Source organism: Phalacrocorax aristotelis, chromosome Z (genome assembly GCF_949628215.1).
Source record: "Phalacrocorax aristotelis chromosome Z, bGulAri2.1, whole genome shotgun sequence".
Classification (NCBI taxonomy): domain Eukaryota; kingdom Metazoa; phylum Chordata; class Aves; order Suliformes; family Phalacrocoracidae; genus Phalacrocorax; species Phalacrocorax aristotelis.
Window position 1 is genome coordinate 53,035,189 of NC_134311.1, and position 16,488 is coordinate 53,051,676.

Below are 16,488 nucleotides of genomic sequence, written 5' to 3' on the forward strand. Positions count from 1 at the left end.
GCTGAAAGATTTTGGAAAAGGGGGGGGGGGGGGCGGAATCCACCCCCAGTTCTTTAGCAGGGGAAAAAGCTCTTCTGATATATGAAAGAAGGACGGCAATACCTGCTGAGCTGCCTGTGGGTTTTCACCTCCACCCCTCTGGCCAAAAGGCAGCCACAGAAGCCCTGGGGCTGAGCAACCCTTCTCTCCTGAAATAAACAGGTCTGGGTAGGTCATGGCTGGTCCCCCAGCACCCCTGCTTCCCCGACATGCTACAGAAAGCTCTCCCCAGCCCCTGCCTCTGGTGAAGACAGCCCTGGATGAGCCCCACAGTACCACTTGCACAGAAAAAGAAAAGCAATCTTCTCTGAGGTTTTCCAAATCGTTTTATGCTACTATTTATTTTTACACCTCCACTGAAGCTTCAGACAGAATCAAAAGTCTGAAAGGAAATATAAAACTTCTTTATTTAGAGACTTAACTCTGAAAATTGCCTCTAGTTCTACCTGTTTCGCCAACACAACAGAAATATCACACTTTTAACTGTGTGTGCCTCACTGAATAAACATGTACGGCACTTCAGCCATTACCTCAGGTAAAAACAAAGGCACCCCCCCACACACACGCATACACACACACACAAAGCTGCAAAAGCGACAAACGAATATTGCTTGAAAGGAGGAGCAGGGAAAATGCAAGCTTTGCAAGCTGCAGGCTCCAGAACTGAAGAATTAACTGGAAACATCTACTCAGGGATGCAGAACCCTGTAACATTATGATTTATTTAACACAGTCAAACAATGGCCAGAGGCAATGAATCATACAGGAGATGACAAAGCTGCAGCAGATTTCCGTCATCTAGTTTAACCTGCACATTGATCAGAGTTTACCCCCATATTAATCACTTGAGATCGTAATCTAACACACTCTTAAACACCTCTCCTGATTATGCTTCACTTACCCCCTTGTCCTTATGCAGGTCACTCCGTTGCTAATTGCACTTCTAGTTAGGAGAAAAAGTGTCTACTGTCTAATTTAATTTTGTCTTTTTTAGTTTCAAGCCGTTGCTCCTTGTTATGCTGTCTCAAGCACTGTAAATAATCCCTCCCCCTCCTCCATATTATTACCTCTCAAATATTTATAGACTGTTATATCCACCCTTAGTCTCCTTTTCTACAAGCCATACATCATTTTTGTCACCCTTCCCTCTATCCTTTCAGATTTATCTATGTCCTTTTATAATGAGATGCTCAAAACTACTTCGCGGTGTTCCCAAGTACGGTGAAAGCAAAGCAGTGGAGAGAGAAACGCCTCCCTTGCTTCACAAGCAATGCCTTTTTAAACAACTGTGAGCAAAATGCATGTGATTTCAGTAGGAACTGAAAATTACAAAGCCATGGCCACCACAATACAGAGTGCTTTATTAATCACATAGTTTTATCAGTCAGAAATTAAAAATAGCCTATCAGGGGAAAGTTTTATCCTAAAGCAAGGAAAGATTGTTCAAAGTGAAACATTCCCAAATTTACTTAGTCCACCTTGAAAGAGATTTAGCAACTGAGAAAACCTCTATACAGGCAGAAGACCATCTCCAGCAACTGCTTCCCAAGACAAGGTCTAACTGATGCTGTGGTAACAACGCCAATGCAGGAGAGGTAAGACAGTTCACAGACTCCTACAAGAGACACATGCAAATGTAATTCTTTTTCTCTCATCTTAATTGCAACCACTGGAGAAAAACAGAGTATTACAGGTGGAAAGGTATTAGTTATTCACGGGTGAAGGACACAAAACTTATTTCTTTGCCAGCTGTTACAATCCAGTGAAGCTACATTATGTTCAACTACACTCTTTTCTTTCCCAGAGGTTTGTTGACTGTGGGAAAGCACCAGGAAGCAATGGATGGGGCTGCTTGGCTCTCTGTATCAAAGGAGAGTTGGCAGGACCAGGAGGTAGCCAGCAACTAAAACTGGTGAAGTAGCAGTAGTGGGTGCAGCAGGGAAAAAAATCATCATTAGGAAGTAACAAGGACACAAAGACAAAAGGAAAGAGCAGGATGATGGACCAGGAACCACTGCAGACCCACCAAGACCTCTGAGGACATGCAGCCATCATGTTAGTCCTGGCACAGGTAGGCAAAGCAGCTAATGCCTCCTTCTCCTTACTGTTCAGCCCTGCTGAGGCTGCTGCCACCTGAACTAGCAATCCTCTCCACCACCTGTCAGCTGCCGTGATGCTAATCTTCTGGTGAAATCTGAAATAGACTCAGTCATTGAGTGTTTTCAGGTCAAAAGAGTCACGATTTCTTTCCCAGGTTTGCAAATACTGATCAGTATTGAGGCTGGTTGAATTTCAAATTTCAGTACACTGACTTAATGTCAATACAAAAAGGGAGGCATTTCACAGATTCACAGAATAGTTTAGTTTGGGAAGGACCTCTGGAGGCCAGCTGGCCCAAACTCTGCTCAAAGAAGGGCCAGCTTCACAGTTGGATGCTTTTGCTCAGGCACCATTCAGCTGAGTTTTGAGTCTCCCCAAGGATGGAGGCTCCACAACGTGTCTGGACAGCCTGTTCCAGTGCTTAAGCACTCTCACAGGGAAATGTCCATGGCAGCTTCCTCAGGTTGCCCACCAATTGACTAGAATGACACTTTCTTGACAAAACCAAAATTCTGATAGCATATGACACTATACTGTAAAGACTTAAAAGGACTTTCTTTCAAAAATAAAGTGGCTCACTTTTTTTAAAACCAGGCCATGATATCTTCCAATTTTAACAACTTTTTTTTTTTTACCTCATTACCTATGCAGCATAACGTTTGCAAGGTCATGGCATCAATTTTTGAAATCACAATAGAGTGTCATACAAAAGGTCAATGCAAAAGATAACATGAAAAAAGGCAAAGAAGAGTAAAGAAGGGAAGGTAGGGTTTTCAGAGCCATCTAGGGCACTGCAAGTTCAAAGGGACCTCAGTACCATCATTCATTAGGCATAGTATTACTGCTGATCCCACTACAGTCCGTATTTACAAGCAGATAAAACCCCATCTGTTCCTCAGAGTTTCAAAGCGAAGGCAGCACCTACTTACAGAAATGTAAAAAGAACAGTATTTTGTTTCCATCACACATAATAAATGTAGCAAAGGGAAATAACAAGATCAAGCTTATTACTCACAGCTGCTGACAATGACATCTTTAACTTGCCAATCAGTGATACCATAAAGGCACAGGAACAGTGCCGTTACTAATGGTCATTGCAATGCTAACGGGAAATCGACCACTGCAGAGCACAGGAGCAGCAGCTGGCATTTAGCATCACACAGTAATCTCATCTATATTGGATGCTTCTAAATTGGGCCAACATGAGCACAGAGCAGCAGAAAGAAGGGGTGCTTTAAAGCACCCTCCAGTCACCAGGTGATGTATGTTGCAGCCACCCCACCCCATCTCCCAAATGCCAAATGTGACCCTGAGTCTGTGACGAGGACCAAACAAAATGGAGGAAAGGTGAAATGCACTGTCTGCTTCCTTAGCTTAGCGTGAGCAGCTCCCACTCAGAGGTGTTTCATGACCGTGCTTCCCTCCCACTGCCGATTTCTAAATATTAAAATGGCAGAGGTACCAAACTGACATGGAACAGGGAAGAGGCCAGGTTTTAAAAACCGATTATGTCTGAAAGGCACGTTTTAAATGCCTCACCATAGTCTTCTCCTGAGCTTTTCACACTAGTTAACCTAACGATGTACTTACCCTACAGAAGGAAGGACAATTACTTTAGATGCCCTGGGATCACAACTTTTTGCTGCTCTGTACAAGTAAATGGCCTTTGCCCTCAGCAACCTGCAACTTTTTAACGGAAAATGCACAGAAACTACAGAATTTGTTTGCAGGAGGTTCTGCAAAAGCCCTGCGACCATGGTCTGCTCCATTCCAACCACCCTGCAAATTCCCAGTTTGCTTTTGAGTGGGGAAGATATGCTCCATCCAAAGTAAACACGGTTTCCAGGCTTGAGACGGTAAATGCACAAATCCATACACTATGACCATGATAATTCATTTTTCCCCTTTTCAAAAACAGCATGTCATGAAGGGGTCTGAAAAATTGTCTCTGGTCTCTCCAGGTGTCACAATATTTCTGATCTGCCAATAAAATGGATACAGCGAGGAAAGACTCTCGCTCTGGCACTATGTCTGATTTGTGTGACTCCTTCACACATTACTCCTCCACTGGCAAACAACGCTCTGCACGATGGAAGTCCAAAAGAAAAACTGCTCTTGTGAAGCCAAAAACTTACAGGAGGAACAGAATTACCACTGTCAAAACCATCTTTTGCCCAGTCTAATGCATGTTGTACAGGGCACACTGCACTCCCAGGAGCCACCAGTTCCCCTGGGGCTTGCAGGGAGCTGCTGACTTCCCCTTCCACAAAGGGTTTCTCTATCTCTGCCTTCCTTAACAATTACTGGAAATTCTTGCAAAATCAGCATCTCAGCCTACCAAACTGAGACACTGTGGAACTTGCTCCGACAGGGTTTCTCATTTTGCTTGCAGTGGCAGGTACCAGTAAAACGATAAAAACAGTAACACAAGAATCCTTTGAGTACCTGGTCCCAAAACAACCTGACACCTAAAACAAGAACTTCATTTCACATAACAGCTGGCAGTTTCTTATCTAACAAAAGATCTTTATATGCTAAAAAAAGAAAGCATCATAATATTTAAGGAGACTGCCTCACTGAAAAATCAGACTTTCCAGGGTGAAGCCTGTCCTCCAGCACCTGAGGAAGCCATCCTACAGGTCTGGCTGAACGCAGAGCACCTTCTGCAGCTTCAGAGCCAGCGTGCAGCCACTGGTGGCATTAAATCCGTACCCATGAGTACTTACACTGCTTTCAACAGATGAGCCTACCAAAATTATTTGAGACAGAACTTTATGCAGTGCAGTCACTTTTGAGCTAAGCAGGAATTTATGTTGCTACTTAGGTGCCTAAAACCAAAATTATGAACCCAATTTCCTATTCATTCCCAGATTCTTCCATTTCTGGCAAACAAAGCTGACCCTGCCTTGATTCTTGGCTAGAATCACATCGTCTCTCTGGAGATGAAGCTGTGTATTTTAAATGTTGTCACCCACCCAAAGTTATTTAGTAAAATGCTTGAGAAACAATGTATTTGAATTGCTCACAAAGAAAAATCCATTGTAAGAAAGATGACTACAAACCATTTACAACCGCTTTGACCAAAAATTTTTAAACAATTAAAATTAAATTAAAATTAGGCATTTTCATATTTTCAAGTCTTTATACAAGCACGTAAGCTGCCTTAAGCTTGTTTAATGTATGTTCTTCATTAAAAGACCATAAAGTCAATTAATAAGAAATTATTAAGGGGGATTAATAAATTAAATACCTTCACTGACATTTTAAAAACATTAAGATCAAAGCTTATGCAAATTTTGTTGACAGTATGACGATTTAATTTTTTGGCCTTTCTGTATAAGCAAGGGTTTTCTTGTTCTCCCGAGTTACACACAATCTCTATACATTACTGAATATACTACTTTAATCTTTAGCCAGCTTTTTCCATGTCTATAGACAATGCATGCAGTAATCCAAATATGAAAGGAGTAATTGCGTCAAATCAAAGGTGACACTAACATGACTGCAATAATGAAAACAAAAAAGATAATAAAAAGCTATTTATTGTTTTATCAACCAGTTCTTCTAAAAGCTTCCCAAAGAAATTCCTCCACATTAGTCTGAAACTGCCTGTCCACAATGGATGCCACAAATCCATCTGACAAGGCTTTAAATGGCCTGCAAAACATAGTGATGTCATTTGACAGACACACATATGCGCTGTCCTTTTATTAGCTAATGCAAGGCATTGTGCACTTTAGAAGCATCTTTTTAACCTTATAACCTTTAACCTTTAACTTTTTAAAGAGAAGTATATTCACCTGTATAATTGACATCAGCACAGACGATTAAAAATGAGTGACATTTCCTTTCCTCTATGCTCATTTGCTTTTTCCTCTTTTCTGTCTATACAGCAGAAGTCAATTACACCAGTTTCATTTTTATACATATTCAGTTGCTGTATCTGCCAGGCATAAGCTCTGTATAGGAAATGCATTTTGTCTAGAGTCTTCATTTCAGTGTCTTTAAGTCCCAATTGTGCTTAGCTATGGTTTTACTGAATGTGCAGGCAAACACTGTTCGGTTTTTTGTTTTGGGTTTTTTCTGCTTGTTTGTTTTACATGGCTTAAATGCAATACAATTAAGGTGTAGTAGAGTGGAAGGACTGTGTCAGTATTTTGAGGTTCATCACACCTGGCCACACAAAAAAGATGTGCCGCGCATCAAATCACGTAAGGCAGCAGCTCTCTGCTGCTGGGGTCAATAACATTACCTACACATTTGGCTCCTATACAATGCTGAAAACTCTTCAGTTTTGAAGAAGATACCCAGCCAGCCAACACACAGTTGCCAGCACTGTGGCAGGAGTGCATATTTTGGAAGAAAGGAGGAAAGCTCCTCATAAATCTCTGCTTGCAGGTATACACCCCGTTGAATTAAATTACACTGCCAGGCTGTACCAAACTAATTTTGATTTTCAAGTAAAAATGATCACTTAAAATATGAAAGACTGATCCTGGGTTCTTCCCTCCTGCTAACCATACAAACAATGCAATGCTGTTGTTGGAGAGGGAACTCTCCACAACCCTGCCGCTGCCGGCTGAGAAAGGGGTGCAAGAGCACGCTGGCATAAGCAATATCAACCCTTGCCTCAGTCAGCAAGCATCGCTCTCCCAGCACGTTACCTGACGGTGTGCTAGTTGCTGTCATGGCTGTACTCGTTGAGTGTGTAGGACTGCTGTTTTCCAACAAGATACAAGAGCTGCCACCACTGTTCTTCTTAACAACCGTCTCAGGGGCACTGGGCAGGGGCACTGGGTGACTGATTCCCAGTTCCTCTTCCTGAGCTTGCTGCCTTCTCAGCGCAACCTGGGAACAAGAAGACAGACCTAGCACATGCTCTCTGGCTTGAGCACAACATATCATTGCAACGAGAAACCCAAACCCAAAGCTGTTTTTATCTCTTGGTACTCTCTACAGTGTTGATGTCACGATCCAGCCAGTGGGTAGAGGAGGATATAAAGGAAGTTATAAAGGTATTTAGAACGAAGCCCTTTTTCTGTCCATATATGAACAAACCTATGAAATGCTGGTGCTATACACATCGCCCTCCAACAAGGCCACACAAAGACATTGAAGCTGACTGTATTCACCCGACACAGTTGCTCTTGTGCAAGGCATACTGTTAAAAGCACAGAGTCACTACTCTCCTCTCAGCTGATACGCAGCTGGTGGGGATAAGAAATTCATCTGCTTGCAAGGCTTTGCTGTGTCTCTTCAGCATTATATAGCATCTCTTTATGAGGACTGTAATCTACTGATCTGTCCAAGCTTGCTGGGCTCCCTTGCTGGGAATCTAACTCTTCAATGGAATTTCAGTGCACAGTACACTATACACAGAAACCTATCATGGCAGTACAGCAAATGTAGGAAACCATCCTGCGACCATCTCATCGAGCATCACACACAGCAGACAGCTGGCCAGGCATGGAGCAGCAGGAGCTCCCCATTTCTTTCCCAATGCTGATGCAATTCCGTATCTTAGCTGGCAATGGCAAAGCCCACAGGTACTACGCAGTCTGGACATGCGTGCAAACAAACCACATTCCCTACTTACGCTGGAGGTACAGAGGACCGTTTCTGCTTCATCTGAACTAACAGATCAATTCTGCACAGCCATCCTCCTGTGCCCAGTACGACACATTGTCCAGGCAGTAAACATGACGCTGGGGGCTTTAGGGCTACCTGTCCTGCAACTTGCCAGGTGACTGATTTGCATTTGTATTTGAACCTTGGAAATCCATCCCAGATTACAGACTGGGATCATGTACTTTTCTTGCGGGAAATTCTGGGTAACCTGGACATGATTTCCCTCCATTTCCATGTTCAACAGCAACATTTTTCTAATACAGATGCATAATACCGTTAGAGAGAATAACAATAGCTCTTGCAATAACTATATCCCAAGCGGGGTGTAGACTTGCAAACATCATGGGTAACTTTGGCCTCACAAGCCAATAACCTTGACCTGTAAAATTCCACCAGCGCCAAGGGGCTTATTGCAGAAATATATCAAACGGGGGAAAGACAGACTTTCAATGTGTAACTCCTACACAGATAAGGTTCAGTTAGGGAGGCTTTCAAAGCCGCTTTCAAATGCTAGGCAGGGAAGAGAAAACCCACAGGCAGGCCACTGCCAGGACCAGCTAGCAGGAGGCATTCACCACCTGACAGAAGGTGCCGGACAGCAGAACAGCCTGTGCAGAAGGGGACAGTTGCATGAGCAACACCCCATTTCATGCTCCCTGCCCCAGGGCAGGCAGCAAAGGGATCCATGTTTATTATTCTGTGGTTCACACTGGGCAGAGAAAGCACGTGTAACTTGGGCATTACAACAATTTCTGGACTTCCATGGCACTGACAAGGAGGAATTATTTAAGTGAACGAAAGCTCCCAGTGAGTTCAGAGAACGTTTAGTATACCTGCACTGAATAATTAAATTAAAAAGCTGGGAAGGATTTAATCCAGGGCTGCTAAGGTTTTTAAAATCTGACAGTGGGATATTCATTTCATGTAGGATCATGAAGCTCTGAGCACACATAGGTCGCAAACTGTGTCGCTGGGTCTGATACCACTGCCTTTACTTGCACCAGTAGTCCTGACACCTTGCAATTAATTTGCCTGCAAGGGATTATTTGCACGAACAAGAACGTGGAACCCCACTCAGAGCACAAGGATACCAGGAGCCATCACGCTTCCAGGGCTCCTCTTAATCAAGTTTTCAAGATAAGGACCAGACGGGCTGATACAGCAGCCATTTACACTGCCGAAGAGTCGTGAATTCGGCGGCACTACCTAAGGAAAAAAGTTATTCCTACACAGAACTGGATGCATGTTTCGTTTCTTAGCAAACACTACCGAGCCCTCGCTTAGATTCAAGACGACTCAGCTACACTGCTATTTACAGAGACGCTCTACGCAAAATCAGGAGCACCGTCATTAAAAAAAAGTCATTTTAGAAATAGATCCGACTAATGCCAACTAGCATGCTGAAAAGCAGATATACCGGATCTGAAACCGCCGCTGGAAAATATTCTCACTAACCAATTAATGGGTCAGACTATTCATTCTCTAGTTAAAAACAAGTTCGAAAACGGCAGTCTGAGGCTAAGTAGAAGTCTTCCCGTCTGAAGGTTTTAAAGCAGACCCGCGCACCTCAGGGCTGGCGGCGCGGCTCGACTTTGCCCGTTTTCGGAGGGAGATAGGCTCAGGCCCATCGGCGGACGGCGGCCAGCCGCCTCCCGCTGCCGCGGCCAGCTCAGATCCTACACGCGCTCACGGCGTCTCCTATTTTTATGAAAAGTAAAAAAAATATATATATATATACGTAAGATAGCGAAAAGCCTCGTTAATTTAGGCAGACGTCAGTCTAGTTCTTGCCCGGTGCAAGGATCCCCCGCCCCAGCGCCCCGCGGCACGGCCCCGGCGGGCAGCCGAGGCCGCCGGGCGCGGGGGCGCGATCCCGGCCCGCGGGGCAGGCGGCCCGCCCCGCTGCGGGCAGACCCCGCCGGGGCCGCCGGCGGCGGAGGGCCGCCCCGCGGGGCTCACCTGCGCTGCCATCACCCGCTGCCGCTCGGCGATCAGGCTGCACTTCTTGCACTGGCAGTCCCGCCACATGCAGAACCGCTTGTGCCCCTTCAGCGGCGAGGAGTAGCCGTGGTTGCGGCAGCGGGCACACTTGGGCAGGCGAGGCGGCTTCTTCCCCGCCGCGGCGGCAGCGGCGACCCCGTCCGCCTGGGCGGCCGCCATGAGGGCCGCCGCCTTCCCGAAGCCGCCCGCCTTGTCCCCCGGCCCCGCCGCGGCGTCCGGGGGCTTGCTGAAGGCCGGGGAGTCACTGGGCATGGCGCTGGGCTGGGGGCAGCCGGGCGAGGGGTCGGTGCGGCTCTGCCTCGTCCCGTCCCACCGCCCCGCGCGTTTTGGCGGGCGGCGGCAGCCCAGCGTCGCCCCTCCCGCCGTGCCCCCCACCCCCTACCCCGGGCCGGGCCAGGGGACCGCGAAGACCTCACCCCCGCGGGGCAGGCGCTGCGGGTAAGGGAGCGGCCACCCCTCCCTCCCCGCCCCGCCCTCTGGCCCAGCCCGGCCCGCCGCGGCTGCACGGCGGGGGAAAGCGGCTGCCGCCCCAGCCGTCGGGTGGGCGGCGGGCCCCGGGCCCAGGTGGCCCCCCGCGCACCCCGGCTCCGTGCGGGAGGTGTTGCCGAGGCAGGGGCCGGCACAGGCTGCGCCGGTGGCGGTAACGGCGGCCGCGGCCTGAGAGAGCAAGGCGGGATCCAGAGAGGCTGTTACTGAGCCCGGGGTTCCCCTCGGGTGGGTAGGCCGAGTTTGGTTAGGCGGCTGACGGGGCCTGGTCCAGGGAGAGTTGTGACTCCCACATAAAACACCCGAGTTAGAATCATAGAATCACAGAATGCCCTGAGTTGGAAGGGACCCACAAGGATCATCAAGTCCAACTGCACAGGACAACCCCGAAATTCAGCTGCTGCAGCTCCGCTCTGATCCCCTTCTGGCTCCTTGCTGGACTACGTCTCCCATTTGTGGGTTACCTCACACTTGTATCCCTCCATGGGTATAAACACACTTTCATCAATACCTGCTTGGGCAGGCAATCCCAACAAATACAGCGAGACTGTGGTGGCAACTCAAAAACCGGCACCTCTGGAGCAGGTATGAGTGGCTTTGCTTTGCAGAGGACGACAGGAGAAGATGCGATTTCTTTTCTTTTTTACATAGGCTCCCCTTCCAACTTGGCACTATGTGATTTATAGACCCATGGGGCTCTACAGATATTATTTACAGTATTAATATTTCCTCTGTTACACCTTTAAATCTTTCCGGGCTCAACTTTAGATGACGCTATCTTCATGCTGAAATGAAACTATTAAATTACATCTCAATCTAAGATGAATGACAACTGTCAAATGAGTGACTCAACAGAGATGAAGCAGAAAGCGCCTGAGATTACGTGAGGCTGATTTATAAAGATTGCATAAAGATTTCTATAACCCCAGCTTCATGACTCAGCATATCGGATGGTAATAAGTTACAGTAGGTAGAAATTTATTTCTGCTAGAAGAAGCCAAGGAAAGCTTTTCTCTCTTCAAGATCAGCTATCTCCCAGCTAATTCTGCTCAGACTGAGACTCCCTGCCAGAAACAATCCATGCCAATCCCAGCCTGAAGAAAGCCCCAGATAGTTGCTACTTGATGTTTTCCATTAGCATTCACTAAATTACATTTAAATTACATTTAAATAACTCTTTTTGCTTCATAGTACAACGTAGGAGGCATTTATGGTGCTTTCCATCTTCTAGAGAAAGCACATTAAAACCCTTCTGTTAAGACCCAGTCTTGAGCAGCCAGATGTCCCTCAAGTGGGACACCAGCAGAAGCTGCGTGGGCTTGGCACAGGGGTATGACAAGCATTCAACTTGCACAGACTGAATCTTTTCCTCTGCATCACTTTGCTGGGACTGACATTTCTGATGTCAATAACTGCATGTTTTCCTGAAAAAGAGGGGAAGATGAATACAATGTTTAATGGAACAAAAATACAACTTGCCTATACACCTAATGGTGTACATCACTAACCTTTTAGAAGGTGAACGATGCAGACAGGCGTGCTTAACCTCTTATATTGAAATGTGAAATTCCTCCCTGAGCGTAATCAGTTGAGATCTTCTCAACTTGTGGGGACATTGCTTGAGCTCTGAGCTCTAAGAGCAAGTCTTTGAAGTGACACTCCAGTTTGTGAAGTTCAGTGGGGCTGAGCACACCACAGGGACCGTTTTCAGGTGCTTGAATGCAAATTGTCTTGAAGTAAATTGAAAATGCAAATTAAAAAGGAGGTGAAAGTGGGGGAAATCAAAATAACAAGAAAGGCAAAATAAAATAAAACCCAACAAACTGAGGTATGAAAATGTAGGAGAAGAAAAAGCACATCAGAAATGACAGGAGGAGGAGGAAGAGAAAAACTGGAAGGAGTAAAAAAAAGAGAAAGGAGAGAAGCTCAGTGCATAAAGCAGGCAAAGACAGACAAAGGAGAAATAATAGGAGTCACCAGCTGCTTGTATGTGACGTTTCACTAGGAACTAAGTGGGGCAGCCAAGCTCAGAGATGAATCACAAGATGCAAAAAATGCAACAGTTCCAAGATGAACATTAATTTAGCTCTCTTTCACAAAGCTGGTATTTTCTACTCCTGCTTTCCAGGCTAACTGCGCAGATCTGCATTATCCATAACATTACAGAACCAACTGTTGAGGAACAAAATATTAATGTTGTTAGAACCTATCTAGTATTTTGCGTTCTGGATTAATATCACCAAAATACCTAGATGCCTGATGAATACAAGTACATGGTTGACCTGTTAATGATGAATTGCTTTGGTTTTGCTAGCTCGAGTTGCAGTTTGAGTATTGTTTTGGTGTGTAATGTTTTTCTTAAAAATTTTTAATAGGCATTTGGTGAGGATGACAACACGTTACTGGATTTGACATCCACCGGAGTCACGAAGGAATAGGAGTTATAAACTGCCAGAGGTTCTAATACAGATCAGAGCAGTCTCACTGGAAGTCTTCAGGAAATCATAGTGATTCATTTAATATAAGTTTGGTTGCCTCTGATTCGAATCCCACGATGATGTCAGTGACTAAACATTACTGCAGCTTGCCGGCACCTTTGGAAATTAATTAATGTTTCTGGTGTAAAAAAAAAAAAAAAAAAAGAGAAAAATCAAATTACTTTCTGGGTTTTTTTTCTAGGTAGCTGATAGTTATCCTTTAGCTTTAACTTTTTTGAGTAAGTCTTTAGAGTACAAAATGTCACTTGTTAGCTAGTGACAATCTGTCCTTTGCCAATGCATGTCTTTGGCTGATCCCCTGAACCTTGCAAAAATGTTTTATTTGCTAACAAGATCACGGTTTTGAGGGACAGATGCGAACAAGTTGTGTCCCCACCACCACATTTGGCATGACTGAGCATCTCAATAGAGAAGTCACAAATCAAAGAGGACTCGATTCTGACACCATTGCCTGAAAAATGAAGACCTTTCGTTTCACAGAAGTCAGCAGGGTTAAGTGCATTTAGTAAGTCCATCTTAGAGATCTCCTAGGTCTGATTTGTTTAATTTTTTTTTGCTGTCAGTGGGTCAAGCCAGAGGGTTTTGCCCCCTCTGTTCATAGCAGATCTTTTTGACTGTTCCAGGTCATTTAGTAGGCTGTATCACCAGGGCTGGTTGTGGATTCCTAATAGAGCGTCAGCTGCAGGAGTGCTGAGGGATAGAAGATAAGGAAGATACAGACACACTGCCTGACTGCATAGTTTTAAAACATCAGCATGTCCATAAAGAGTCTGCACATTTAGAACAAAATATCAAAGACAGCTAGAGGGAGTCAAGCAAAGGAGGGAAGCGGTGCCAGCATGTTCCCCTGAGGCACTGACAGGGGCTGGGAAACTCCTCAGTGCTGGCCTTTAGTGCTTGCCTGCAGCTTTGGGAGTCTTGGCTACCCTACAGCCATCAATTAGCAGAGTAAACAGGTGTACAGCTATCCCCATCTCCAGTCCTGGAGCTATGTTAGTCCACACAGGTCATTTACTCACATGAGTCATCAGCTTGATATCAGCCAGTTGTCTTGTGAGAGCAGCCCCCCATTCAAACGTAAGTATTTGCTGGAGTGACAGACATGACTGTGACAACTAAACCAATTGAAAAGATATTTCAGGAAAAATCCAGTAGGTGGCATAAATAGGCCATGCATTTTTTTGTAGTTTTACTTGTCTACTTGTGCCGTTTTCCTGTTTCATTCATTCCTTATTTTAAACCTCCTTTAACTTTCAAGAAAGGTGAAGTTTTGTACCCTGGCTCTTAAAACACAGCCCCACAGGCTAAGTTTTGTACTCCAGGTGGAGAATTTTCTTGACACTTTCTGGCAGCATATAGCTTTTTTTTTTGTTTAAATAATCTCTTTCTGTATTAATATTTTGACACTTTCTGTCAAAAACTGCCTGCACCACAACAAAAACTAAGGGTTTCTTCTTAGGACACACAGATCCAAACCCAAACCTTGCCTTGAAATACCCAATATTTACAAGAGTTTAAAATCAGCCCTAGAGTTGCCATCAGACACTGTGATTCTCTAACAGAGTGTTGGCACCAGCAGCATTACTCAAGATCAATGAAATCAGATAAGCCACTGATGGCTTTTGCCAAAAGTCTCTTCAATCAAGCTGAATCTTCCATTGAGACGTAAGATTTCAAGTGCTTCATTCTTCCTTGCTCCAAAAAATGTTTCTAGGGTATGGGGCCTTCAGGTATAGGGACCCCCAATGTGCTACTTGGTCCTCTTCTCCTCAGATTCCTTTTTCCTTTGCAGGTGCTCATGTTCACTGAATGAGCAACTGAAGCAGTTTATAGTACTGCCACCACTCGGCTATTTGCTGCTTTTCCTCCCTGGGGTGGGTTTCCACAGCCCCTCACCAGTGAGCTCAGAGATGACTTTCTGCATCAGTCTGAAAAGCTGCTGTGCCCAGCTCCGCTTGCAAAGACCATTGTTTGTTGACAAGGTAGGTCAAAATGTGTACGCTCTTCAGCAACCTCAATTGATGTCCTTTTCTCTTGGTGCAAATCCAGACCCACTGGGAAGATAAGGTGTGACGCCCATGCAGGGGCCCTTCTCCAAAGGGTGCAAGAAGAGATGTTGGCAGGGGGTGAGGAAGACCATCAGCTATATTCCAAATTAGAGAACAGGCCTGCCACAGCAGGTAACATGCCTTAATGTCTGTTGAAGTCCGAGCTGCATTCACACTGTGCTTGCTGGTGTTCTCCTGGCATGTGGAAAGGGAGCCTCCACATCAGTAACTTTGGATGAGCTACAACTGAGAAGAGCCACCAGATAGTCATAATCTAGAGTTTAGTGGTCCAAGTGTCTGGGTTGTGGTAAAAATTATTTATGTAAAAATCAACAAAAGCCTGTAACAACAGATGGCTTTTCCCCCTCATAGTTGTGAGCCTAGCCAGTGACGCTGGCCCACAGTGGTCAATAAAAACACAATTCACTGGAAAGAAAATTCACTCTCTTACATCGTGCCAAGTACAGTACAAAACCAAAGCCGTTTTCAAGTACAATGAAGCAAATAGCATGGAGATATTTAAAAAAATACGTATGTTTGGCATGTCATTGCTGTGATAAGTTTTACTAGTAACAGGGATAAAGAAAAGAAAAAATCACAATTTTTTTTCACTAGCATCTACATTCTCCATTTCCTCATTTGTTCATGCAAGTCAGAAAAATTGCACTGCAGATTTAAGGGCTGAAGAGAACACACTGTCAGCTCCTCAGAAGTTCCAGTCATTGTTAATAATTGACTTGGAGAGCTATTTGGAAGCATTATTAGGTCCAACTTACAAAATAGAAGAAAACAGTGAGTATGGGGAAACCACTGGACTGCTTCTTCTCAGTCTTCATTGTTCATTTTAGGCACATTTAAAAATTAATTGGATCCAGTGACTTAGAACGTTGAAGACTCTTGCATGACTCATTAAGCTGACATTTCTAACATTTGTAATTCACACTGTAAGAATGATAGAATCACATAAGCCATCTACACGTTTGAGCTCCTTCATCAGGGTAGGACTACTGCAGAGAATGTGCTTAGTTTTGAATATCATCATCAATTCAGCTCTAAGACATCTGTAATGGAGCTGCGTTTGATAGACTGCCAGAGTGTGAAAAACTAAGCTCCAACCTCTTAAAAATAGGCAACACAATTAATTGCTACTTTTTTATTTATGGTCTTTAATCTTTTAATGGATACAGTTTAATTCCCACTTCATTGAGCAAGCCCATTGGTATTTAAAGGAACAAATAGATCATTTCAAATTATAAAGCACTTGCTTTATTGCCTACAGTTTCTTTTAAATTGTGCAAGTTTTTATTATTTTAGATTCTCTATCTTCAGTAACCTAAAGCCGCTGGAGCTCTATAGTTGTGAGGGATAGTTTTGACTGAGGTAATGGAAAGGGCAGTTTTTGCTGTGTCAGTTGATTGGCTGTATTTAATTATTTGTTGCTCCTAATTCCAATGTGTGATAGGAGCAAAAGTATTGTTACAACAGCTCCTTCTGAATTTATTTTCTTCTTTTTTCATTAAGCCCACATAAGTAGAAAGTATCCTTTTCACATAATATTCTGCTCTCAGGGGAGCACTCTTCATTCTGTGGGAATTCCCATTAAAATCAGTCAGCATAGCACACGTGTCTAAGAGCAAAGTTTTGTGCTGCTCTTCCGCCGTTTCTTCCACGTGAAGTCTTTCAGATCC

At 44.6% G+C, this 16,488-nt stretch overlaps 1 protein-coding gene across 1 annotated transcript in view; it reads right to left on the reverse strand.

Moving 5' to 3' along the window:
• Positions 1 to 10,110, reverse strand: part of DMRT1 (doublesex and mab-3 related transcription factor 1) — a 61,852-nt gene extending 51,742 nt beyond the window's left edge. The window contains exons 1-2 of the mRNA XM_075078517.1: positions 9,727 to 10,110; positions 6,804 to 6,987 (exon numbers count right to left, since the gene is read on the reverse strand). Of these exons, the coding sequence (XP_074934618.1) occupies positions 6,804 to 6,987; positions 9,727 to 10,020 (478 nt within the window). The 5' untranslated portion in view covers positions 10,021 to 10,110. The remainder of the gene's footprint in view (positions 1 to 6,803; positions 6,988 to 9,726) is intronic.
• Positions 10,111 to 16,488: the final 6,378 nt, after the last annotated feature.